The sequence below is a fragment of the Corvus moneduloides genome, chromosome 7, assembly GCF_009650955.1.
Source record: "Corvus moneduloides isolate bCorMon1 chromosome 7, bCorMon1.pri, whole genome shotgun sequence".
NCBI lineage: Eukaryota > Metazoa > Chordata > Aves > Passeriformes > Corvidae > Corvus > Corvus moneduloides.
In genome coordinates this window covers 38,389,352-38,414,267 of record NC_045482.1, presented here as the reverse complement: position 1 = coordinate 38,414,267, position 24,916 = coordinate 38,389,352, and the positions used below count along the sequence as shown (strand labels likewise).

Genomic DNA, 24,916 nt, shown 5'->3' with positions numbered 1-24,916 from the left:
GGATTTATATCCCAAAATGGGAATGCTCCACGTGGGAACAGCCCAGCAGAGTTTGGGAAACACAAGGGCAGCTGACCCTGAAATCCTGCATGGAACTGGGAGAAGGATTTAGAGTGTGACAGGTCCTAAGGGTTTGCAGACAGGGAGGAACTTCTTCCAATACTCTTAAAAGGTTTGCCTTCATTGAATATAAGAAACTGGGAACATAAATTATGCCAGTGGTGGGGTATTTTTAACATCTTAATTCACTCTGCTGGAAGAACCTCATCTTAAGCTGAGCCTGCTTTTAAACCAAGCAAGGCAGGATTGACTTTTCCAAGGAACTGAGTTCAGGCTTATTTTCCCAGTTTTTTGGGGTTTTTTTTGGTGTGTTTTCCTCCTCTTCCCTATTTCCCAGCCCCATTTTCTCCTGTGGCAGCCCCAGCACAGCCAACAGCTCAAACTCTGCATTCCCACCTGGAAACTGGAAGGAGTTTTAGCCAAATGGTTTCTTTTTAATGAATTTTGGGATGATTTTGAACTGTGTCCATCAATGTTGAAACCTTGGCTGTGCTGGTTAATCCTGACCCCCCTCAGAACAATTTTATTAAACCCTTCTAAAAGTTAAATTGGATTTTAATATCAAATTGTTACATTTTGGCCTTAAATATTTGGATTTTTTTGAATACATTTGTGGCAAATATTAATCCCCATTTATTTCTCTGCTGGAGCTGATCCAGGTGTCTCCCACGAACATCCACCCCAAATTTCTTCCCTCAGCCTCTTCCAGAATAACAAAGAATCGATGCTGCAAATGATTTCAGTCTTCACCCACACAAGCTCCAGGTGTTCACCTGTCAAATATCACGATTTTTAAGGGGGGGGAAAAAGGTAAAAGTGACCCAAAAAACCCCTCTGGATTTCAGTGTAGTAGTGTAAATAGTTTATTTGATTTTATGGCAGGAACAGACCAGGAAAGGAACGTGAACTGCTTTATAAAACACTTCTAATCTTGCTAAGAAGCAGATCTATGACTAGAAAAATATTAAAGAGAACATGCCAGCTTGGCTTTCATTTTGGGCTTTAATTAAAAAAAATACCTTTGAGCTGAAGCAAATGAGATTTAGTGCTTATACCCCAACAAGTGCTGAAATTGAAATTCAAATTGTCCAGTTCTCTTTGATCCAAACTCTCATTCCAACAGTGGCATGTTCTCTTTAGCAGGTCAAGTACACGGTGCTGCAAATGCAAAACTTGGCAGTTTTTCAAGGAAAAATTCCTGGAAATTGGTCAATGTGGTAACTCTGAGTCCCAAACTGTCCTTTTAGTTAAATATAAAAACAAAAACTATAAGTTAAAATAACATTCCGATTGTATAGCACAGGCTTGATGCATTTATTTCCTTTTAAACAATATTTACAATATTACCCAGAGGCTAAAGTGGGGGGGGGAGAAGGGGGGAGAGTGTAAAAACCATAAAAAACTGCACCAATTTTGTAGCAAAATATCTGTACATTTAAAAACAGATTATCATATAACTACACATTATCCAAGGAAAACAAAAACCAGGGACCTCCACCAGTGGTTCACGGGAGCACAATGGAAAAGGGCAAAGAAATTCAGTGGTTAAATACTATACAAGAAATTTTACAATTAACAGATGGATGAGCCCAGGCAGGGAAGCTGGAAGCAAAATGGGCCTTGGGAAGGACAAATTTCTCCTCAGTCCAGCTCTTCCCAGCTCCTGGATGCTGCCGGCACGGAGTGGGATCCATCCCGCTGCTCCGGGGCACGGGGTGGTCCTAAATCAGCCTCCTGTCCTTTGTTAGGCTTGGAAAATGCCATGGAGAACCTAAAACCTACCGGGAATTTTAGGCTGGGCTTCCCTTCCACAGGAGCCTCAGCAGGGAATCCGAGCGGGAATGTCTTGCAGCCGGAGCAGGGTTGGAATCCCCGTGCCAGGAACTGGACTGCAGTGGTCTTCAGAGCCTAATACTGATTACTGGGTGTTAATTGCTTAGTGGTAATTAATAAATACGCTGTTATCCCAACGCTGCCTCCCTCGGCCCCCCAGCCAAGGCCCTGGAACATCCCAAAGCCCCGGCCTGGGGTGAGCTCCTGTTCCATTCCTATCCCTGTGACTGTGGGCCCACATTCCATGCGGAGGCTGCAGGGGCTTGGAAAAGGGCTGGGTTGCTCCTTGGGATTATTAATTCCGTGTATAGAAAGCCCTTAAATGTCTTTGTTTGCGGTTTTAATTAAAAAAGAGCCGTTAAGTGCAGCTGAAGGCCAGGCCCGCCCCTCAGCCCAGCATTAAAAGCCAAGCACATCCCAGTATTCCCAGCATTCCCAGTTTCCAACCAGTCGGGCCCACAGGAGCCCTCGCTCTCATCAACCCAACCCCCCAAACTAATCCATATTTTACATTTTGGTTACAAATCCTGCAGAGTCTTGGTGTCCAGAGAAACCCAACCAACCCCAATCCTATTGCTTGGATCCATCGGAGCAGGAGCTTCCATTTGAGGCACTTGGCGTGGAGAGCCCGGCGCCGGGCCGGGAGCCCTCCGAAGGTCCGTTTTTCCCTGGAAAAGGCGGGATGGGGAGCCCATCCCGCTCCCTGGCAGGCTCACATGGCCAGCTCGGCGCCGTTGGAGCGCAGCCCGTGCTCGTCGAAGCGGCGGCGCACGCTCCTCCTCAGCGCGTCGGCCCGGCGGTACGGCTGGTTCCGGAGATCTGCGGGGAGCCGGGAGTCAGGAGCGCCGGCACGGACACACGGACACACGGCACACGCAGGACAGACAGGGAAAGGCCCGCTGGAAGCCAGTCAAAGCAGCTTGTGGAGGACGGGAGCAGGGATTGGCGCAGCGCAGGGAGCAGGACGGACGTGCCCGGAACTACGCGCCCCAGCGGCCGGTTAATACTGGTGGGATCGGGATGCTGGTGGGACCACGGGAATTGTGCTGTGGGAACGGCCCCAAGAGCCCTCTCAAAGGCCACATGGACCCCAGTGAGCTGGTTTGAGGTGTGCCCTGGGCGTTCCCACACTCCCTCAACGCCGCAGCTGGAGGATGTTCCACCTCCCGGCAGGGGTGTGACCCATGGGTTCAGCCGCAGCAGGACGGATTTAGGATCCCTACGTCTCATTTAGCATGGAATAATGGAATCATTCAGGTTGGCAAGGACCTCCAAGATCTTAAAGAGGTGCCCTGGGATTCTCCAGCTGCCAGCCCACCTCCTGGCCGGAGAGATGCTGGAAGAGCCAAAGGAGGGGAGAGCTCGGGAGGGAACACTGAGCATGGGATGGGACGGATGGATGGATGGAAGAGGGAGAAAGCTGATGGATGTGATGATGGAAGCCCATTACAGGTGGCCCATGTGCTGTCACCTGTGCACCTACAACACAACAAGCACTGAAGACAATTCCAGTTCTAATATTTCTCTCCTGGCCAACAAATCTGTGCTGGACTGGGCAAATCCCTCAGATTTCCTGGATAACTTGTGCTGGAGTTGACACACAACTCCCAAACTTCTCAGCTCTCCTCTCTCCACACCTGCAGCTGGAGATTGTCCACCTCATGCAGAACCCAACTGTGGGGCTGCAACACATGGGGACAAAGCTATTTTGGGCTGGACTTGAAAAGAAATGGCCAAAACAGGGTGTGAAGGTGGTCACCAACCCACACCACGTGGGGACAAGGCTGTTTTGGGCTCAACTGGAATTTAAAAGGCCAAAAGGGAATGTGAAGATGGTCACCAACCAAAGGCACTTGGGGACAAGACTATTTTGGGCTCAACTTGATGAGAAATGGCCAAACCAGAGTGTGATGGTGGTCACTAACCAACACCACCTGGGACAGGACTATTCTGGGCCGGACTTGAGGAGAAGTGGCCAAAATGGAGTGTGAACTTGGTCACCAACCAACATCACCTGGGGACAAGGCTGTTTTGGGCTCAACTTGAAGTGGCCAAAACAGTGTGATGATGGTCACCAGCCACCATCCTGTGGATCCCTGCACCTCCAGAGGGGAGAATCAAGGATCTGGGTCTCCACTGGCCTCGAGGGTCTCACCAGTATTAGCTCAGCCACATCTACCACCAGCTGCCTGGCACAGAGAGAGAGGAGGAAGCCAAGTAAAAAGTGATGCTTGCCAGCTCTGGGACTCCTCCACCACGGCTGTGCTAGAAGAAATCCTTACCCTCGAGTGAACATTGGGAAATTTAGTGATATTATTCTTCTTTAGGGCTAAACAGAAAAAAAAACAGAACAAAACAAAAACAACAAACAAAAACAAAACACAAAAAATGATGGTTAAGTAAAAAAATGGGATGGAGAATGAAGAGCAAGTCAAGTCAGCGTTCAAACCTCCCGGGCAGAAAGCACGGAGCAGGAGGGGTTAGACAGGCCAGGAGGGATAGGAGGCCGCTCCCTACCCCAATTCCAAGCTGCTTTGAAGGTTGGCTCCAGGAAGAGAACACAGCAGAGAAGCCGGAAGGGCAGAGAAGCGCGGAGCGGGTTAGTTTGTGGATTTCTTGGCAGCACTGCTGCAGTTACACAGAGAACAGGGGGAGGAGCACTGTTGGCTTCTTAAGCTGAGTCCTTAATGAGGACAACAGTGTCCTGGGACATGCTGGGTTAGGGACACCCTTGGGACAATGGGCACCACCATGGGAATCGCTCAGTTCCATGTCAGGTTTTCCTTGGCACCGTTCCCGTGGTTCTGCCCTGTATTTCCTGTGACTCCCAGCCCTGCTCCCCTCTCCCCCTGCTCCATGCACTGAGCCCAGCCTCGGCAGAGAGTCCAGGCTCAGTGAGAATTCCCGATGCCATGAAAGAAAGCTGGCATGGAACTGACACGGAATAAGGGTTAAATACGGATGTGACCAAACGAGGAGAGATTTTACCCTGCTGTTCCACCCCATGCAGCCAAACATGCAGGTGCTGGTTAGGAATCCTAAACCATCCCATGGGTGTTATTCCCGAGCCAGAAGCCACCCCCAAGGCCCTTCCCAAGGTCCGTGCAGCCCGGAATTCCGCTCTGGCGTGCAGCTGAGGTGCCACATGCACAGCCCCCCGAGGTGACACAGACAAGCCAAGTGAGCTGTCACTGCCTGGGCTCCTCAGTCCTTGCACTGCAGGAGACTCATCCCAGTGACTCCCACCTTGCTGTTCTATGGGACACAAGGACAGCCAGACGGGATGGGATGAAGAGGACATGCAACAGAGGGGACACCACTACAACGTCAGGAGGACGCTGGACACCACTACACACTCAACAGTCACAGAGTCCTGGCTGAGATCCACACAAACAAGGTGGCAAAAAGCCTACAGCGACCTTCCTGGTTTCTAAGAGCGGCAGGTGTGAAAGAGGGAGAGTTTAGTAATGGAATTCCTCAGGGACAACAGGGTCGCAGAAGAACCGAGAGCCGCGCTTGGCGCTTCGGGCGGTGAACGGCACCGTCTTCAGCACTGCATGGGAACAACAACAGCCACACACAAACCAACGTCAGCACTGCTCCAGGCCACCACAGGGACAGCTCAGCGCTCCCACAGGGATACTGGGACACCTCCAGCCTGCTCCTCACGGGCCCTTGGACAAGGTGGTTGTGAGGCTTGAGGAGATATTTCATCCCCTCGTGGAATCCCAGCGTGGTTTGGGTTGGAAAAGACCTTAAAATCATCTCATCCCACTCCTGCCATGGCAGGGACACCTCCCACTGTCCCAGGCTGCTCCAAGCCCCATCCAACCTGGCCTTGGACACTGCCAGGGATCCAGGGGCAGCCACAGCTGCTCTGGGCACCCTGTGCCAGGAATTCCTTCCCAATCCCTGATCTTCCCTTCATCTTAAAGCCATTCCCCCTTGGCCTATAATAAAATAATTTCCTTGAAGAACTTGCTTTAAGATGTGCTACAGGTCTGTGGGAAGACCCCCTTGGTGTTTGGGATCAGAGTCCTGAAATCGTTTGGGTTCAGAGGGACCCTAAAGCCCATCCCATCCCACCCCTGCCATGGGCAGGGACACCTCCCACTGTCCCAGGCTGCTCCAAGCCCCAGTGTCCAGCCTGGCCTTGGACACTGCCAGGGATCCAGGGGAGGTGCAGGATTTACTGGGATATCTCCAGGGATGGGGAGGTGATCTCAGTCCTACCTGACCTTCCATGCCTGACCTTTCCTCCTCCGTGGCTTGAGGCCCCAAGATGGGCAAATCCAGGCACCAGAGCACAGGAAATGTTTAATTCGAGCCTGGCACCCTCTCCTCTGGACGTTTTTTCCATAGGGATGGGTGTCTGCCACACAATCTGTTCCTCCCACAGAACAGAACCGTTTTTCCAATTAAATGAACTCCCAGGAGTCCGGAGGAGTTGTGGAAGCAATGCCAGGTTGGATATCATCGCCACCCTGCCCTTTAAATGAGGAATGTTATCTCAGGGCCGTTAATCAAGGTTAAAATGAGTTGGGAAAGCTTCACACACTTCATCCAGTTGGGCAAAAACTCCCTGGATTTCCTTAGTGAGGGATCAAACAGCTCTCCTGCCCTGCTGCAGGAAAAACTCCTGTGGAAAACTTCCAGGAGCAGTTGGCAAAGACCTTTTTTTTGAGCTTCTGTGCAAGGGAATGGAGTTTGTGAAGCTCCTGAGGTGTTAAATCATGTTCCTTCCACACCACAGGTGAAGAATTTGTGGAAAACTCCAAATACTGCAATCCCAGCAGCTGGGAGGGCTAAAAAGGATTGAATTCCTGGGCAAAAGGCAGCTCAGGTGGCTCCTTTTAGCAGCAAATATTTGCAGCCAAGTCCTGACTGTGCCTGGCTGCACCAGGAGCTGTGTCCCTTCCCTCTGGGATGGGCAGGAAAACCTGGAGCAGGTTGGGGTCACCAGGGGTTGACTGAAGGATTTCTGAGCTCAATCCTAACGAAAACAGAGGCTCTTCCTCCTGACACTGACCCCATTTGTGGGGAGCAAAAAGGGATCTGGGACAGATCCACATGGCACAGCTGGAGCAGCTGCTGGGATCAGGCACTCCCTACCTGCTCCAAAAACCTGGGAATGTCCCCACAAGCTGGAAGAGAAGGAGCAGAACCTTCTGCACTTGCTGCACAGCACACAACCAACGCCCTCAGGAGGACACGAAGCCCTGGAGCAGCCACTCGGCAGATCCACCCTGTTCTTCCTGAGGCTGGCATTCCCAGCTGGCTGGCAGAGCCCTGTTTCTCCTGAGGCTGGCATTCCCAGCTGGCTGGCAGGGTGGGGAGGAGGGTACCTGTGATGATGTCCTCGATGGCGCCGTCCTTGCCCTCGTACACGTGCCGGTTGTCCTTGACCTGCCGGCGCCGCAGCTCCGCGATCAGCTCCTGCTGCTGCCGCTTGCTCTTGTGGGAAGGGGACTGGGAACACGCACAGGGATGGTCAGGACGGACCTCTGGCTCTCCTGGGCTTCTTCCTGAACCTCTCACACCCATTTGTCCCACCAGCTCCCACAGGAACTGCCGATTTCCACCTCCTTCTATCCCAAGGCTGGGAACAGCCGTGTGCCGGTTGCTCCCGCTCCATGGAGAAGCCAGGGAAGGACAAAGTTTAGCTCGTGGAAATAAGGACAACACAACATTCCACCTGTTTAGTTTTCCTTCTGCAGACTTCCCAAGCAGCAGAACATACACTGGAACTTCTCCAGCTTATCCCAGCTCCCTCCATAAAAACTTCCAGACTCTTTTCCAGGCAACTACAATTCCTCACTTGGAGCTGAGGTTTCTGAGTAGCAGGAACATGATCCCACCTGGAAGCCATATCTGTGCCATACCTTTTGGTCCTGTTGCTCCATCAATGCCTCTTGCTCCATGAGTTTTTCCATTAAGGCCTGTTCCTGCTTTTTCCTCAGCTCGTTTTCTTCTTCTGCTTGCTGTTTGTGAGAAAATCCATGGGTTAGAGATGTCAGGGAGGAATGGGATCCTGTGCCAAAATGGGGCTGTCTGAGAAAGGGAGAGGAAAAGAAGAGGGAGAAGGAGAAGAGAAAGGAGGAGAAAGGAGGAGAAAGGAGGAGAAAGGAGGAGAAAGGAGGAGAAAGGAGGAGAAAGGAGGAGAAAGGAGGAGAAAGGAGGAGAAAGGAGGAGAAAGGAGGAGAAAGGAGGAGAAAGGAGGAGAAAGGAGGAGAAAGGAGGAGAAAGGGGAGGAGAAGGAAGATAAGAAGGAAGGGGAGGAGAAGGAGGAGAAAGACAAGGAGAAAAGGAGGAGGAGGAAGAAGAACAGAAGAAAGAGGGGGAGGAAGAGGACAAGGAGGAGGACAAGGACAAGGTTTACCTTGTAGGCCTTCACAAAGCGGACGAACACCGGGAAGAAGACCGAGGGCGGGGTTGTCTTGGGATTCTCCCCGAAATACTTCACAGCATCATCAAAGGCATCCTGCAACAGGCACAGCTTCAGAGCCCTGCACACCCTTCCAGGCATCCTCCCCACCCCCAGCATTCCATGGAAACAGCCCATCCCTGGGTGTCACCCCCCCCGCCGCAAATCCCAGGAACACAGAAGTACCTGGGCTATTTTGGCATCGTCCTGGAGCTTCTTGAGCTTGCCCTCGTTGCTCTGGATGAAGTCCTTGAGCATGGTGTTGTGGTCGTGCATGGTGTACTCGCGCTTGGTCAGCTCCAGGCCCCGCTGCAGCTCCTTCACGTCCAGCAGGACGTTCTCCAGGGACACTGCGAAAGGAAACAGGAATGCTCAGCCCACAGGCTGAGTGATTCCCGGCGGGCAGAGCCTGCTGTGCCAGGAAACGCCATCCCAGGAGGCTGCAGGAGGCTGCTGCACCTGCTGCTGCCTTCTCCACGTAGTGCAGCTCGTTGTAGAACAGGGCCACGTGCTGGTACTTCTCCTTCACCACGTTGGAGATGTAGTGCAGCAGCGTCTGCTTCCGGTCTGTCGACTTCGTTTCCAGGAGCTGGGAAGAGCAGGAGCAGAGGTGTGGGGAGCTGGGAGCAGGCTCCAAGCTCAGGGACTCACCGGTGCTGCCCCAGCGTCTTTTCCATGCTGGAAGCACCAGTGGAGTCCCTCAGCAGCCACTCACCCTCGGGTCACCACAACCCCCTGAAGGGCCACAGGGCTGGGATGGAGAGGATGGAAAACTGGGAAAGGACCTAGGGGTGATGAACATGAGCCCAGGGGTGCCCAGGTGGGCAAGAGGCCAGTGGCCCCTGGGCTGTGCCAGCCCTGGTGTGACACAGCCCCAGGGCAGTGCCCGTCCCAGTGCTGGCGCTGCTGGGGCACCTCCAGTGCTGGAGACAGCTCTGGGACAAGGGGGATCCTGAGGGGCTGGAGGAGTCCAGGGAAGGGAACGGAGCTGGGAAGGGGCTGGAGAATTCCTGAGGGAGCTGGGAAAGGGGCTCAGCCTGGAGAAAAGGAGCTCAGGGGGGCCCTTGTGGCTCTGCACAAGTCCCTGACAGGAGGAGGCAGCCGGGTGGGTCGGGCTCTGCTCCCAGGGAACAGGGACAGGAGGAGAGGGAACGGCCTCAGGCTGGGCCAGGGGAGGCTCAGGGTGGACAGCAGCAGGAATTTCCCCATGGAAAGGGTGCTCAGGCCTTTGAAGGAGCTGCCCAGGGAGGTTTGGAGTGCCCACCCCTGGAGGGACTTCAAAGCCCTGTGGATGTGGCACCTGGGAACAGGGGTCAGTGGTGGCCTTGGCAGAGCTGGGAATGGTTGGACTCCATAACCCTGGAGAGCTTTTCCAATCTCAGTTACTCCCCAGCTCTAATTCCCAGCTGGTGCCCACAGCACATCCCAGCTTTTCTTACCAGGTCTAAACTCTGCAGCTTAAATCCATACACAGCCCCTCGTTTGCTGCTGTTCATGTAATTCCCAAGAGCCAGGATGATCTGCCAGGGTGAAACAGAGCAGAGCAGGAATTCTCAGGACAAATTCCTGGAAGTTTAGACACCCCTGGAAGGAGAGCTGGGGTCAGACCTACCTCCAGGATTTTCTTCAGTTTTTGGGATGACTTTATGGAGACAGAGGCAGCGATTATGGCGTGGAGTTGCTGCGGGGAAACACAGGGAAAGCTTTGGTTAATGCCCATCCAGCCAGGAGAAAAATGAACATCCTGAAAAAAACCCTCCTGGTTTTCATCCACACCATGGGACAGAGCATGGATGTCCCTCTGCCACAGAGACAGGTTGGGAGAGCTGGGAATGTTCCCCTGGAGAAGGGAAGGACACAGGGAGAGCTCCGAGCCCCTGGCAGGGCCTGAAGGGGCTCCAGGAGAGCTGCAGAGGGACTGGGGACAAGGGACGGAGGGACAGGACACAGGGAATGGCTTCCCACTGCCAGAGGGCAGGGCTGGATGGGAGATTGGGAATTGGGAATTCCTGGCTGGGAGGGTGGGCAGGCCTTGGCACAGGGTGCCCAGAGCAGCTGTGGCTGCCCCTGGATCCCTGGCAGTGCCCAAGGCCAGGCTGGACATTGGGGCTTGGAGCAGCCTGGGACAGTGGGAGGTGTCCCTGCCCATGGCAGGGGATGGAATGAGATATTCCTTATTTTCCCTTCCCACCCAGCCCAGTCTGGGATTCTGTGAATGTTCCCCTGCCCTGACACTCCAGGATTCCAAACTCTTCGTCTGCCCACTGGATTCACTCCCCTGTTCTGGGGTAAGAAAGAATTTACATTCCAGCCCCTCCAGCTGTCCCAGTGTTTCAGACTGGATGGGACCCAATTCCAAGGGCTCACGGACCAGCACCAACAGTACCTTTTCCCACCAATATTCCTTTGAGGCTGCTGGGCACTGCCCAGGCTCCCCAGGGAATGGGCACGGCCCCGAGGCTGCCAGAGCTCCAGGAGCATTGGGCAGTGCTGCCAGGGATGCACAGGGTGGGATTGTTGGGGGGTCTGGGCAGGGCCAGGAGCTGGATCAGTGATCCCATGGATCCCTTCCAGCTGTGGACATTCCCTGCTCCCGCTCACCGGGGTGAGCATCTGGATGCTCTCAGCGAAGTTGCCGATGAAGGCCATGATGGTCATTTTCTGCATGAGCCTCTCGATCTTGCTGAACTGCATCATGAACCTGTCCTCGTCCGACAGGTTCTCCAGGGGCTTCCTCTCCCTCTCGTAGAGCCTCAGCACCTTCACCTCGTTCTCCGTGGGCAGGAACCGCATCAGGCATTCCACGAAATCCACCGGCAGCGTCTTCAGGTCAAACCTGCGGGAAAATCCCAGGAAAGGGTGTGGGGATACCCCTCTGCAGGGAAGTGGCCAGGCCAGGGATGTCTCTCGGCTCTGGAGTCAGGCTGGGAGAGCTGGGAATGTTCCCCTGGAGAAGGGAAGGACACAGGGAGAGCTCCGAGCCCCTTGCAGGGCCTAAAGGGGCTCCAGGAGAGCTGCAGAGGGACTGGGGACAAGGGACGGAGGGACAAGACACAGGGAATGGCTTCCCAGTGCCAGAGGGCAGGGCTGGATGGGAGATTGGGAAGGAATTGTTCCCTGGGAGGGTGGAGAAGAGCTGGGCTGGAATTCCCAGAGCAGCTGTGGCTGTCCCTGGATCCCTGAAGTGTCCCAGGCCAGGTTGGACGAGGCTTGGAGCAGCCTGGGACAGTGGGAGGTGTCCCTGGATGAACTGGATGGGCTTTAAGGTCCTTCCCAACCCAAACCAGTCCGGGATTCAGCTCCACATGAAGAAAAGCAAAGAAGAAGCTGTGAAGCTCCTCCTGCCCTGCACATGGAGCTGGGAACAGGATCCAGGGATAATGGGAATGATGCTGCTTCCATTTCCAAACACGTGGCCATTCCCTCACCCCTCCAAGCTCGTTTTTCCAGGGAAAAGAGGAGAGGAGCAGCAAATATTCGTATTTAATTGACCCAGAGCCCCCTAAAGCCCAACTGCTGAACCTGCCAGGGCCTGGGGCAGGTTTGGGTCACTCCTGCCCAAAGGCAAAGCCTGGCATCCACATCCTTAAGGGAGGAGTGGGAGATGTTTGCCATGGCCAGGATGAGTCTGGGTGGATTTGGGATCAGCCCAAGGAGCAGCAGCCACACCTATCCCGGGAGCAGGGAAGGACCCATATCAGTTCCTGAGGCCACTCTACGAACCTAATTCCATGCAAAATCTGCTCCAGCACCTGGGCTAAACTCATCCTTCACGGAGCAAACCAAAAGGGCTGCCTGTTCCTGTGTTCCCTCTGGATTTTGCTCATTGCATCAGGAAATATCTGGGAGCTGCCATGGCAAACTGGATGGGCTGGGATGAGCTGCTTTAATAAAGGGAGTGCTAATTTGTCAAACCTCAACAGGGACTCAGCAACACCAAGCCGAGAGCTTCCTGAGTTCCAGGCAATCGCATTTCTGGGAATTCACAACCATTCTGTCCTTCCCCCGGAATTTTTTTCCAGCTGCCAAAGCATTTCCATCAACCGCCAATTCCAAACCCTTTCCCAGCGCTCCCAGTAAAGCTCAGGCAGGATTCCCTCGCTGCCAGGGGCTGCACTCACACGTGGATGGCTTTGCAGATCTCATCCGCCGTTTTCCCGGCTTTCCGCAGGGTGATGGCCAAATTCTTGGCTCTGTTGGCATCCAGCAGCGTGACTTTGTTGGATCCTTTCTGAGGGATCTTCTGCTTGCTGGAAGTCAGATCCATGGCTGGGCCCTGCGCCTTCGTTTTGAATATTTCCTCAAATTCATCCACGTTTAGATCCTGGAAAGGAAAGGAAGGGATTTATCCCGCAGGGAACACTAAATCCTAACCCAGAGTGGCAGGGAAAGCGTTGTGCCGGCTGAGACTGCATCATGGAATCATGGAATGGTTTGGGTGGGAATCTTAGAGCTCATCCCAATTCCACCCCCTGCCATGGCGACACCTTCCACTGTCCCAGGTTCTTCCCAACCCTGGCTTTGGAATCCAGAGAATTTCAGGGGCTGAGGGATGGAGGGAACAGGCTCCTGAGCTGGGATCAGGAAATCTGGCCAGATCCCAGAAATCCAGCTCTGCACATGTTCAGAAATTGAGGAACACTTGTTATCCATGGGAGCATCCAGGAGCTGGAATGAGCCCTTTCCCAAGGTCACTGCTGTGCCCTATCCCTGTGGGAAGCTTCCCACTCCCCACAACTCCCTGACAGGAGGGGGCAGCTGGGGCTCTGCTCCCAGGGAACAGGGACAGCAGGAGAGGGAATGGTATCTTGTTGCTCCAGCAGAGGTTTAGTTGGATATTGGGAAAATTCCTTCCTGGAAAGCGTGGTCAGGCACTGGAAGGGGCCGGAGCCGCCATCCGGGAGGGGTTGAACCCGCTGGGGATGTGGCACCTGGGGACACGGGGCAGTGCTGGCCTGAGGGCTGCACGGGGCGCTCTGAGAGGCTTTCCCAGCCCAACCATTCCATGATTCCCTGCTTTCCCGGGCAGCAGGGAGGGAGCAGGGGCACCTCGAGGATCCTCTCGTCGTCGATCTCGTTGAAGACGGTGCCGTTGATCTGGTTGGGCTTCAGGGCCACCCAGTTGAACACGGGCATGCGGAACTTGGTCTTGATGGGCTTCTTGATCTTCACGGCTGCGGAGAGCGCACGGAAAACTCCTGGGAAATGGCCTGGGAACGCCACAGCGCAGCTCCCCAGCTGGAATTCAGCACTGGAGGAGAACTGGCTGGACCCCATTATCCCACTGGAATCCTGGAAAGGTGTCGCTGCCTCCAGAGGCTGCTGGAGAGGGGAATCCCAGCCCTCAGCAGGACAGCACCAACCCCCAGGGCTCTGCAAACTTCCCAAAGGGAAATCTGGGATTCCTGTAGCGCCACAAGCTGCCTGGATTGACTTGAACTCCCAGGCTCTGTCCAAATTCCATGGAAAAGGGGGAATGTGGGTGAATCCAGCCCTGCCCTGCTGCTGGCAGAGCCCTCCCTGAGCTGTGTCACAAATAGGTGACAAGAAGGGAAAAAAGCCCCATTCCCAAGGGTTTTGGGGAAACTGCAGTGGGGCACCTCAGCCGGTTTGAGTTTCAAGGCCAGAGGGGCTGAGCTGCAGCAGAGCTGGGCTTTAACAGGGGTTTAAAACCAAGTTTTAATTCCTGTGCCATGCAAATCCAGCTAATCGGAGTCGGGAACTCTGGAGTAACCTGGGAATTTAGACAGAGGAGCTGGGAAAATGAAACCTGGAAATGAGGCCTGATCGTTCCCAAACAGTGATGCTGGAGCAGGGGAACAACCCTTCCCTGTTCCTATTATATTCCTATTCCTATTGTATTCCTATTTCTATTCCTATTCCCATTCTATTCCTATTTCCATTTCCATCCTATTCCTATTTCTATTCCCATTCCTTTTTCATTCCTATTCCCATTCCTATTCCCATTTCCATCCTATTCCCATTCCCATTTCCATCCCATTCCCATCCTATTCCTATTCCCATTCCCATTCTATTCCTATTCCTATCCCTATCCCATTCAATCTGGAAGCCACAGGAATAATTTCCATAATCCAGTTTCCCTTTCTTTTCCTTTAAATGAAAACACAGACTTGTTCCTTGCTAAAAAATCAATCAATTACAGTCACCAATCAACTTTTTTCCCCTGAATTACTTCCCAAAAAATCAGTTCTTGTTCTTGCAAACATGGAACAGAAACCCTGGTCCTGCAGTGCTGGCCACCACGTGGACAACAGGGAATACACAGAATATTCCACTGTGTATTTTGGGAATGGGATTTATCCAACTTGTGCTCTAACACTAAACAGAGCTTTGCTCTCTGCTTAATTAATGGGGTTACTTAAAGTAATTCCTACAATAAAAGAAGCTTTGAACACCCATGGAAAAAGGAATTTTCTACTTGTGCATACACTGGAATGGATAATTATCTGCTCCCGGGTTATTCCAGGACATGGAAGGCAGGAACGCCTCGTGGGAAAGATAACGGAGCCCAGAATCCCTTTGGATTTCCCTCCTCCTCCTCCCTTCCCGAGCTCTGAGTGCCCAAATGCCGAGGGCTGGCTCTGACCTCCCCCTGCCCATCCCCTGGAGCCCCTGGGCACCCCCCAGGACACAGGGAATGCCGGGATAAGGAATACTTAGCAGCAAGGAACCTACAGAAGAGCTTGATGGGCCCATCTTAGCAGGAAGCAGAAGGAACAGAGAAAGAAGTGTTAGGAAAGGTCAGAAAAGCAGCAGTTGTTATTTCCCGACTCCCCTCGGCCCCACAGCGTTCCTGCCCTGGGAATGCCCCTTCCCATGGAGCCCTCAGATCCAGAAAAGGCACTTCCAGTCCCATTCCCTCGGAATTCCCACCGAAGAATGGGATCTGCAGCCCAGCAGCCCCCAGGCACCTCCAGGGCCCCATCCTGAGGGATCAGCCCTCCCTGGTGCCTTTGGGCCTTGATTTTCCGACAAAACACCCTGGGACCCTCTGGATGCTTTTTGTCTTCCAAAGAATCTTTAAAGGCTGGGATACTGCATTAGATTTTTTGTCTTTAACAAAGCTCTTCATGGGAGTCTCTTGCTTTGGACTCCTGACGAGCTCTGGAGATTTCTGGTGCAATCAGTCAGCCCTCACTCACTCCCTGAGACACCTGGCAGGTGGCAGTGACTAAAACACGGACAAGGATGGGCAACAAATTGTTCTTCCTGCCAAAAAATTCCCATATTTTGCCTTTTCTTCCCAAATTTCCACAAAAAAGTTCCCAAATTTCGCACAGGTTATTTCTTCTCAGAAGAAATCAAACCCATGTTCTGTCAAAGTCAGAAATGACCCTGTTCATAAAATACTTTTGGTGCGAGTTTGGTTCCACTGGAGAATCCAACTATTCCAGACCAAACCCAAACCGCTGGGTTGATAAATCCCAGAATCCCAGACCGGTGTGGGTTGGGAAGGACATTGAGGATTATCCAGTTCCACCATCCCAGGCTGCTCCAAGCTGGCCTTGGGCACTTCCAGGGATGGATGGGGCAGCCACAGCTTCTCTGGGCACCCTTGGAAAACCCCAAATACTCTTTTCTTTCCATGAGCTCCTCATCCCAAGCCCAGGGAGGCCCAGTGGGATTTGTTTTGGGGCAGCACTGGGGTGCCCTGCCCACCCCTGAGGGAGATATACCTGCGAGGCCAGAGTTGAAGACCACGGTGGGCGAGGCCGTGCCGGGCAGGGGGGGAGCCGAGGGCGGGGGCGGAGGGGGCAGCGGAGCCGCCGGAGCCGCGTCCGGAGCCGCGTCCGGAGCCGGGCCCGGGAGAGGAGGAGGAGGAGGAGGAGGAGGAGGAGGAGGAGGAGGTGGTGGAGGTGGAGGTGGCACTGCCACGGGGCCGTTGGGCACTGTGGGATGGAGGGAAAATGGAGTTAGCATGGAGTGAAGGGTCACAAAGGAAGAGCCACAATATCCCCACTGTCCCCTCCCCAGAGCCACAACATCCCCTGGGGTCCCCTCCCCACCCCGAGCCACCAAAGGCCTTCAGCACCTGGAAGTGCCCTCAGGAAAGGAGGGACCAATTTTTCCATCCACGGAAAAACAGGAGATAGAGGGGGCAGCCGGGAGGGGGTCAGGCTCTGCTCGCAGGGAACAGGGACAGGAGGAGAGGGAACGGCCTCAGGCTGGGCCAGGGGAGGCTCAGGGTGGACAGCAGCAGGAATTTCCCCATGGAAAGGGTGCTCAGGCCTTGGAACTGCCCAGAGAGGTTTGGAGTGCCCATCCAGGTGCCCCCACAGCTGGGATCTGCCCCCTTCCTCACCTGCCTCGGGTGACCCTGGCAGGGTGGGCAGGGGGGGTGGAGGTGGGGGCAGTGGCACTGAGGGGCCAGCTCCGGGTGTGGCACAGGTCCCTGGCACTGCCTCCGCTCCCGCCGGCACCATCCCGGAGCCCAGTGCCACGGGGAGGATGGAAATATCCCCATCCCCTTTCTTCTGGATCTTGATGGTTCCCTGCTTCTCCAGCTCGTGGATCTTCTTCTCCAGCGTGGATTGGCGCTGGATGGCTTCCTCCTTCTCCTTCACCATCTTCCTCAGGGTGTGAACCTGCGTGTTTGCATCCTTGTAGATCTCCTGGAATGATGCAGACACAGGGAATGTGCATTCAGAATTCCGAGGCCAGCAGCAGAACAGCCTGATCCAGACAGGGGCTTGCACTGCATGTGCCCAGGGCAGCCCCTCCAGAGGAATTCCGGATTCTCCCACCCTTTGGGACCTGTACAGGTCCAAAACTCCCACCTGGAATGCTCCAGATGTGGACAGTGAGATGTGTCCATCTCACTCAGTGATTCCTGGCACATCCAAAGGGATTTATGTCCATCCTTGGAGTGCACACACAAATAATTCCACCAGAAATCTGCCCCAGGCTCTAAATTGGGAAGCCAAGAGAATTCCCCCGCCCCAGATCCGTGATCTCCACTCCCTGCATCCTGCACCCAGCTGGGGCTTCCCCGTCCCACTCACGCGGATCACGTCCAGTTCTTTGTTCCTTTGCATGAGTTGCTTTTCCAGTTCCACAATCTTGGCCATGGCTTCGTTCTCTGTATCCTGGAGCTTTTCAGATAACTGTCCAGCACAAGAGAAATGGATTAAAGAACTGGAAAACTGGGTGTTTATCCATCAAAACAAGAGGTCACTTCTTGGAGCAGCAGCACTTGATAAATTATCGATATTCCAGGAAACCCTGAAGCCTTTCCTTGGCAAGAGAACAGATTCCTGCTTGAGATGGGAGACATCAAGTTGGAATGGGCTTGGAGCACCCCGGGAGAGTGGAAGGTATCCCTGTCAGGGCAGGCGGTGGCACTGGATGAGTTTCAGTGTCCCTTCCAACCCAAACCATTCCATGATTCCTACAACACCTCAGAGGGGCAAACACTGCACAGCAAGAACAGATTTATTCCAAGTGATGGAAACACAGGGATGGTGAGAGAAGGGAAAGCCTTTTCTCATTTTTAAAATATGGAGAACTCCCTTTTGTACTCATTTTCCAAAAGCCAGGCCACGTCTCCCGGCCTAAAGGAAAACACCAAGGTTTGGGACAGCAAACCCTGAGTATCTACACAAGAGGATTTTCCAGCCCCTTCCCTCCTGAGCCCCTGTTTAAGGCACAGCCAGGATGGCTTTTCCCTCTATTTTGGGCCTGCTCTGCCGAGGAGTTGGAATTCTCTGTGGAAATCAGCTCTCGCAGCTCCCACACCCGTGCAGAGGCTCCCTGTGCCAGGCGGGAGCACAACCAGCGCCTGATTAACCCTCAGGACACAGGCCCAGCAATCCCAAGGCTTTTTCCAAGGGAACCTCCCCCCAAACCTGGCCTGGCAAATCCAGAATCCTGGTGGCACCACTCACGTGGGAAAGGTTTTCTTCCAGTTCTTCCACCCTCTCCAGGGCTGCGTTCTTGGTCTCCGCGTCCTCCAGCAGAGCCCCCACGTCGAACACGTTGTCCAGGTAGGCCTGGATCTGCACCTGCAGCTTGTCACTCTCCGTGTGCTTCAGCTTCTGCACAGCCCAGGGGACACAGGGGACAAAGGGGACACAGGTGACACAGGTGACACAGGTGACACGGGGGACAAAGGGGACAGCGGGCACTGGGACAGGCCGGGGGGCAGGGGGAGCTCAGGGCACTTCCACCACCCAGGGAAACCCTCTGGACATCAAACAGTTCAGTTAACCAGGGTCTTCTCTTCTCTTGCTCCAGGGGATATTGAAGCTTCCCTGCCCATGAAGGGCTGGAATGAGAGCTTTAAGGTCCTTTCCAGCCCAAACCATTCCATGATTTCCCCCATGTTTGCTGGGAAAGGCTCTGCCTGGTCCCCATGGACTCCCCAGAGCCACCTCCAGGCCCCAAACACACCCATGGCCAGTGCAGCCATGTCCAAACAAATCCCACAGACCCCAAATCCCTCTCCTGATGGATACTGAGCAGGAATCAGCAGGGACAAGTCATTCCCATGCCAACAAGAGCAGCGTTTCCATGGATGTGCTCCTGAGGACAGGGACAAAAATGCTGCCTGGAGAGGTTGTGGCTGCTCCAATCCTTGGAAGTGTCCAAGGCCAGGCTGGACGGGGCTTGGAGCAGCCTGGGATAGTGGGAGGTGTCCCTGACCATGGTAGGGGGGACTGAGAAGCTCCTTAGGGTCCCTTCCAACCCCAACCATTCTGGGATTCTACGGAAAACAGGAAAGGGGAAACAAAAAAGCAGCTTCCATCTGACAGACAGACAGCAGAGAAGTGCTGGCTGCCAGAGAATCCCAAAGGAGAGTTTTCCAGCCTGGAGAAAGAGGGAGCCCCGTGGCTGGAGCCGGGGACGGGGACGTGGCAGGGCGAGGATGGCTGTGGTTCATCCTCCCTTTGTTATCAGGCTCCGGATTTAGCTCCAGGCTGTAATTCCAGCTGGCTGCAGCCATTCCCCTCTGGCCACTGCCCCTCCAGCTGTGGCACAGCCCAGAAGCTGTGGGGTGAGGGGCCCGGGGAGGCAGGAGGGGGGATTGGGAATGGGAGCAGCTCCAGACTCACATCCAGGTACTCGTCCAGGCCCAGCTTGGTGAACTCGTACTGGAGGTGCACTCGGAAGTTCATGTCCTCCACGGAGTGCACCACAATGTTGATGAACTGCATGCAGGCCACCTGCAAGGACACCCACAGTGAGCCCAGGGATCCCCAGGGACAGCTGGAATGGGATCTCTGGGACCAGCACTGGAACAGGATCCCCAGGAGCGGGATGGGAACGGGCTCTCCAAAGCCAGACACTTGGTTACTCCAAGGGAAAGCCAGGAGCTGCTCTCCTGAACTGCTCTATTCCCAAGCCAGTGCTGGATTTGGGCTCAGGGAACGTTTGTTTGCTGGGATAAAGGGGAATGAGATTCCAGGAATTAAGTCATGTCTGCAGGGTCACCTTCCCGGAGCGGGAACACTCCTGGGCCGGAGCAGGCGCCAGCACCAGGCCCTAAAATACCAATCCTGGCTTTAAACAGCCTGGAAAAGGGAGATTAATCTGGGCCTGGGTTTAAACAGCTGTGAAAGGGAGATTAATCTGGGCCTGTAAAAGTGAGATTAACCTGGGCCTGTAAAAGGAGATCAATCTGTGCCTGGAAGCCCCAGTTTAGGAAAGGGGACTTGCACAAAAGGAGCTCCGGTGGCTGTCCAAAGCACATTTCCCAAGCTGAACAAGGACCAGATCCCAGGGATTGGCATCCACACACACCCCAAGCCAGCCAGGGGAAGGCAAAGGCTCTCCAGGGTGTGAGATGTGGGGAAATCTCCTGTGGAGTGGCAGGAATTGGGGTACAAACCCCAAAATTTGCCCTTCCCTTGCCATGTCCTGCTGTGCCCAGGTACCCCCAGCCCTCTGAGGATCCCGTCTGTCACTCCTGGAGCTGCTCCAGGAAGGAGTTTCCCTCATCCTTGCTGGATTTCTCATGGATATAAGCCCATCCTGTGAGCAACACTGCAACAGCAGCTTCCCATCATCCACTGGAATCCTTCCCAGATTTCCAGGAGGAACCTGAGAATTGAAGCAACCTGATTTTACCCACAGGAAAAGCCTCCAGGAGACTCCACATCTCTGGGTCTTTTGGTGGGAAGAACAAACTGGAGGCACTCCTTGGATCACCAGTTTGGTACTGGAATTTGGCCAGTTCCCTGGGATTTGTTCCAGAGCCCAGAGGAAAAATGGATGGGATACATCTGTGACTCCAGGCTGGGGTGCCTTGAGTGAAAATGCAAGGATCACTGGAATTTCCTCTTTTTCTTTTTAAATCCAAGGAATGTGCCAGCCTGTCTCCCTCACACCACCTCCTTTTCAACCTGCTGGCCCTCCAGGCTGTGATCCTGTCCTGGAGACATTCCTGGAGCACTCAAAGCCTGCAGGAATCGCCTCACTGGTGCTTCAACACCTGATTTTTGGCAGAAAATGGTCTTTTACACAAAGCTCAGCACTAAATTGTCATCAAGTGCAACAGAGGCCTCAGAATTCCAGTGCTGGGGTGGGAAATGCTGCTCAGAACGGACCCACATCGGATCCAAGCACTGAGCAGGAGCGCAAGGGAGATTTTTCCTGATTAAAAGCAGGATTTCAGTTTCTCACACCCCAGCACAGCCTCAAACCCCCAGCTCTGGGAGATTTTTGCCACCAGCCCCGTAACCAGCACTCCTCCAACCCCCTCCCTGCTGCCACAGCTGTGCCTGAGAGAACAGGGCCAGGCCCAGGGAAGGAAAATGATGAAAAAACTGGGAGTTCCTGGAAAATAACACTCGCCATGAAGTCGATGTTGTTGTCTTCATTCCGGAAGTGCTCCATGAGCTTCTCGAAGCGCTGCTTCTCCCCACACACCTGAAAACAAGCACCACACCTGGGGTCAACCTCAAAAAGAATTTCAAATACACCCCTCTGCTTGTTCAGGCCCTCTCCAGCCAGGTTTTCCTCCCATTAAAATATCCTTCAGCCCAAAATAATTCCATGTGGATGCCTGCAGTGTGAGCCTGAGCAGCCAGGTACAATTACTGCACATTTGTAATTAGAAAATCTCTCTTTTTATCTCTTTTCTCCTCAAAAATTGACTCATATCCGTGAGTGGAAGGAGCAGGGTTGCACCAGGCTGGGCCACAGCTCAGAGCTGCCTTTTCTCTGTAATTAGGGAGAAACCCAAATGACAGGGAGGGAAAAAAGAGAAAATGATCCCTGGCTAAAGGAGGAGTGAAAATAAATCAGCACAACAAGCAGCTGGTGGGAATTCCAGAGCTGTGGAAAGGGGTTTTGGCAGGAAACAAAAGATCCAAGATAAAGCAGCTCCCTGGATATTGTTTCAACCTTAATATTCCCAGTAGCTTCTCTGGGAGGTTGGAATTCTCTCTGTCAGTCCTGCTCTCCTCAGCACACAGACCTGGAGTGATCCACAAAACACCCACAGAACGGCAGATGCGCTGGAAAGGACATTCCCTGGAATGTTCCAGGCCAGGTTGGAGCGATCTGGGATAGTGGGAAGTGTCCCTGGCCACGGCAGCAGGAATGGGATGAGCTTTAAACTTCCTACTTCCCCAAAACCCTTAAAACACACATGGAAATCTGGGATAGAGCAAAGCAGAGCTGGGACAGATCCATCCCTGGGTGGAGGAGGATTTGGAGTCTCCTGGTGAAGGACACAAGGCTCTGCTTGGCAGGGATGGGATCCCTGGGACACGGGAAGGGTTTGGAGCTGCCCTTCAGGCTGTAAATCCTCACACTAATCCCAGGCTTTTCTTCAGGAATAATCCTTGGGAAGCCTCCCTGCAGCACCAGGAGCGCCTCGCTGGGAGACCAAACACCACACACAGTGCTCAGGGTCCGGGCAGCTCCAAGGAAAAGGGAGGGCCAGGGATCCGGGATCCCTTGCAGGGATCAAAGGCAGCAGCAGCCTGATGGTCTCAGCTGAGGCTGATCCGAGTCCTGCCCAAAGCAATCCCATGGAATCCTCTCCAAAGGCTCCCCAGGTGCTCTGTGTTATATCCCACACCATCCCTTCCTGCCCTAGAAAAGGTGCTTGGAGCAACCTGGGCTGGTAAATGTGGGAAAGGAGGAAAATTTCAGGGAACATTCCAGGCAGGAGGCTGCACAGAGAGGTTTTGGACCCCGCATCCTTGGAAGTGTCCAGGTTGGAAGGGGCTTGGAGCAGCCTGGGATAGTGGGAGTGTCCCTGTCCATGGCAGGGGTGGGATGGGCTTTAAGGCCCCTTCCCACCCAAACCATTCCAGGATTCCATGGTCTCTCTTGCACCCACTTCAGAAAACATGGAGCAGATTTAAACAAAATCACGGATTGTGGATACAAACGGAACAACAGAGCTCTGATCCCTCTGCAGCAAAGCCAGGATTCCTGGGAAATCTGGTATAAACCATTCCCATGGCTGGGAACAGCTGCCATAAACACCCAGGAGCTATTTAGGGCAGAGTCATGAAATCAGGAGCAACCCAATCAGAGCAGGGCCAATCCCAGGATCAGCAATCCTGGGATCCTGCACCTGAGGAAGGGGAAAAGCAACATCCACCTGTGGCTGCTCAGGGATATTCCCACTGCCCTCAGATGAGGAAGGGCTGGAACTCAGGAGCTCCAGGAGACAGCAAAGGGATTTCCATGGAATGCTGCAATTTATCCTGGAAGATTCAGGAGAGGGAAGCTGGAGATGAAGCCTCCAGCCTGAAGGTTGGCCTGGATCCTGCTGGGAATGCTGGGATCCAGGCCCACCACAGCAAACCAGATGCTGCCATTTCCACTGGGATACATTTCCAAGGGCTGTCACTGGGAAGCACGGCTGGGATGAGAGGAGGCAGAGCTTTCCTCTAGGAGCGTTACTGTGGGGAAGAACCAGGATTAAAGAGCTGGAAAAACCCTGTCTCTTGCTTAGGCTGGGAACAAAACCTTTGGAAGTTGCACTGAGCCCACATCATTCCAGAAAACAAAGTGTTTTTATGGAAAACCACCCACGGAGGGGCCTTCTCCGGGTGCTAACGAAGGAAGTCCACCCCGGATCTATTCCAAACTGCACCACAACCCCATGGGGAAGCAGGAGGATCTGTTAGGAGGGGTTTAGGGAGGATTGGATCCATACCCACCTGGCAATGGACACGCAATTCCCAGCCAGACCTCCCAGGAGCAAAGCTCAACCCTCGCGTTGGTCCCGCTCTCCTGGCTGGCTCGATGCTCCAGGATCATTCCCAGAATGGTTTGGATTGGGAGGGCCTTTAAAAATCCTCTAATTCCACACATTCCTCTATCCCAGGTTGCTCCGAGCAACCCTGGAAGTGATGGGGCTTGGAGCAATCTGGGATAGTGGGAGGTGTCCCTGCCCATGGCAGGGGTGGAATAAAAGGGATTTAAGGTCCCTTCCCACCCAAACCAGTCCAGGATTCTGATTCCATGGAATCAGTGAATCATGTTAAAAACAGAGGGAATCTTGGTGTGCTGGATCCTGCTCCTCTCCCACCCCTGGTTCCAACACCAGCTCTTCCCTTCCCAGGGAAGTTCAGACCCTGGAACAACCACCAGACAACGACCTTCCCAAAAGTTGTCTGGATTAGCTGAATTCCAGTTTATTTTTCTGGCATTTCTGCTTGCCTTGGAGCAAAACACATTGGATTCTTCAAAGTTATGGATCACCTTCAGAAAAGCTCCTCAGTCCTGGGTTTATTTCCAAAGCTCCTCAATCCCGGGTTTATTTCCAAATTCCAAGTGATTTCCCACCCAGAGATTCCACGAGCACACCCTCCCCTCCCAAATCCAATTATTCTGGAATATTTTTGTATAAAACACCACAACAGCTTTGCTGGATGAGAGCCAACGTTGGGAAGTGTTCCCTGCACAGAGCCAGGATTATTTCTGCCTCTCTGTCCCACTCAGATCCCAGTTTGGATCCCACAGTGCTCTCGGAATGTTGGGATTTCAATGGAGCACCAGCTCCCAGCACCTGGGACCCCTGGAGCATCCCAAAGCTGTCCCACAGCTCCCTCTTCCCTCCCGTCCTCCCTTGGAATTCTGCTCGTCCTGCAACACCAAGATCAGGCAACTCGGATAAATCTGCAGAGCTGCCTCTCACAAATCCATGGAAACCAGGACAAAGGGCTGGGAATGCTGCTCAGGGAGCTCACTGGCGAGGGGGGAAGGCTGTGATATCCCAATCCAGCCTGCAGTGGGAAGTGCTGGGAATAAGAGGTGCTGGAATGGTTGGAATTACAGCTCTTTAACACAAACAGGAGAACGATGGAAGGGACACCAAAGTGCTCCAAGGAAAACCTGCAGCTTCTGGAAAACCCTTCCTGGAGGGAATTTAGCTGGATGAGGAGGCTCCAATCAATCATAAGAGAAGTAGGGACACCCAAGTCTGATAAAGCAGCTCCACGAACCTCCTTGAAGTTATCAAAGGCAGACAAAATGATTTCGTGGCCCCCTCGGACGAGGCAAACGGCCGCCAGGAGTTCCAGGACCAGGGCCTTTGTCCTGTGGGGAAAACAAAGGGAGACACTCAGGGACAGCACCTGATCCATCTGCTCCCCACCTGAGGGACAAGGTGGG

The 24,916-nt window shown here is 53.7% G+C and overlaps 1 protein-coding gene across 14 annotated transcripts in view; it reads right to left on the bottom strand.

Moving 5' to 3' along the window:
* Positions 1 to 905: 905 nt before the first annotated feature.
* FMNL2 (formin like 2) overlaps positions 906 to 24,916 on the bottom strand; it is a 111,916-nt gene continuing 87,905 nt past the window's right edge. For 2 of the 14 annotated variants that reach the window (XM_032113707.1, XM_032113716.1), the window contains 19 exons: positions 24,748 to 24,841; positions 21,131 to 21,205; positions 19,390 to 19,500; positions 18,223 to 18,372; positions 17,341 to 17,442; positions 16,641 to 16,950; positions 16,015 to 16,227; positions 15,014 to 15,034; positions 13,367 to 13,491; positions 12,439 to 12,641; positions 10,919 to 11,153; positions 9,930 to 9,998; positions 9,757 to 9,837; positions 8,777 to 8,906; positions 8,504 to 8,667; positions 8,273 to 8,374; positions 7,776 to 7,874; positions 7,239 to 7,362; positions 906 to 4,222 (listed from right to left, as the gene is read on the bottom strand). In XM_032113707.1, coding sequence (XP_031969598.1) covers positions 4,059 to 4,222; positions 7,239 to 7,362; positions 7,776 to 7,874; positions 8,273 to 8,374; positions 8,504 to 8,667; positions 8,777 to 8,906; positions 9,757 to 9,837; positions 9,930 to 9,998; positions 10,919 to 11,153; positions 12,439 to 12,641; positions 13,367 to 13,491; positions 15,014 to 15,034; positions 16,015 to 16,227; positions 16,641 to 16,950; positions 17,341 to 17,442; positions 18,223 to 18,372; positions 19,390 to 19,500; positions 21,131 to 21,205; positions 24,748 to 24,841 — 2,572 coding nt within the window. In that variant the 3' untranslated portion in view covers positions 906 to 4,058. The other 12 variants (XM_032113710.1, XM_032113721.1, XM_032113709.1 and 9 more) reach the window with 9 other exon arrangements.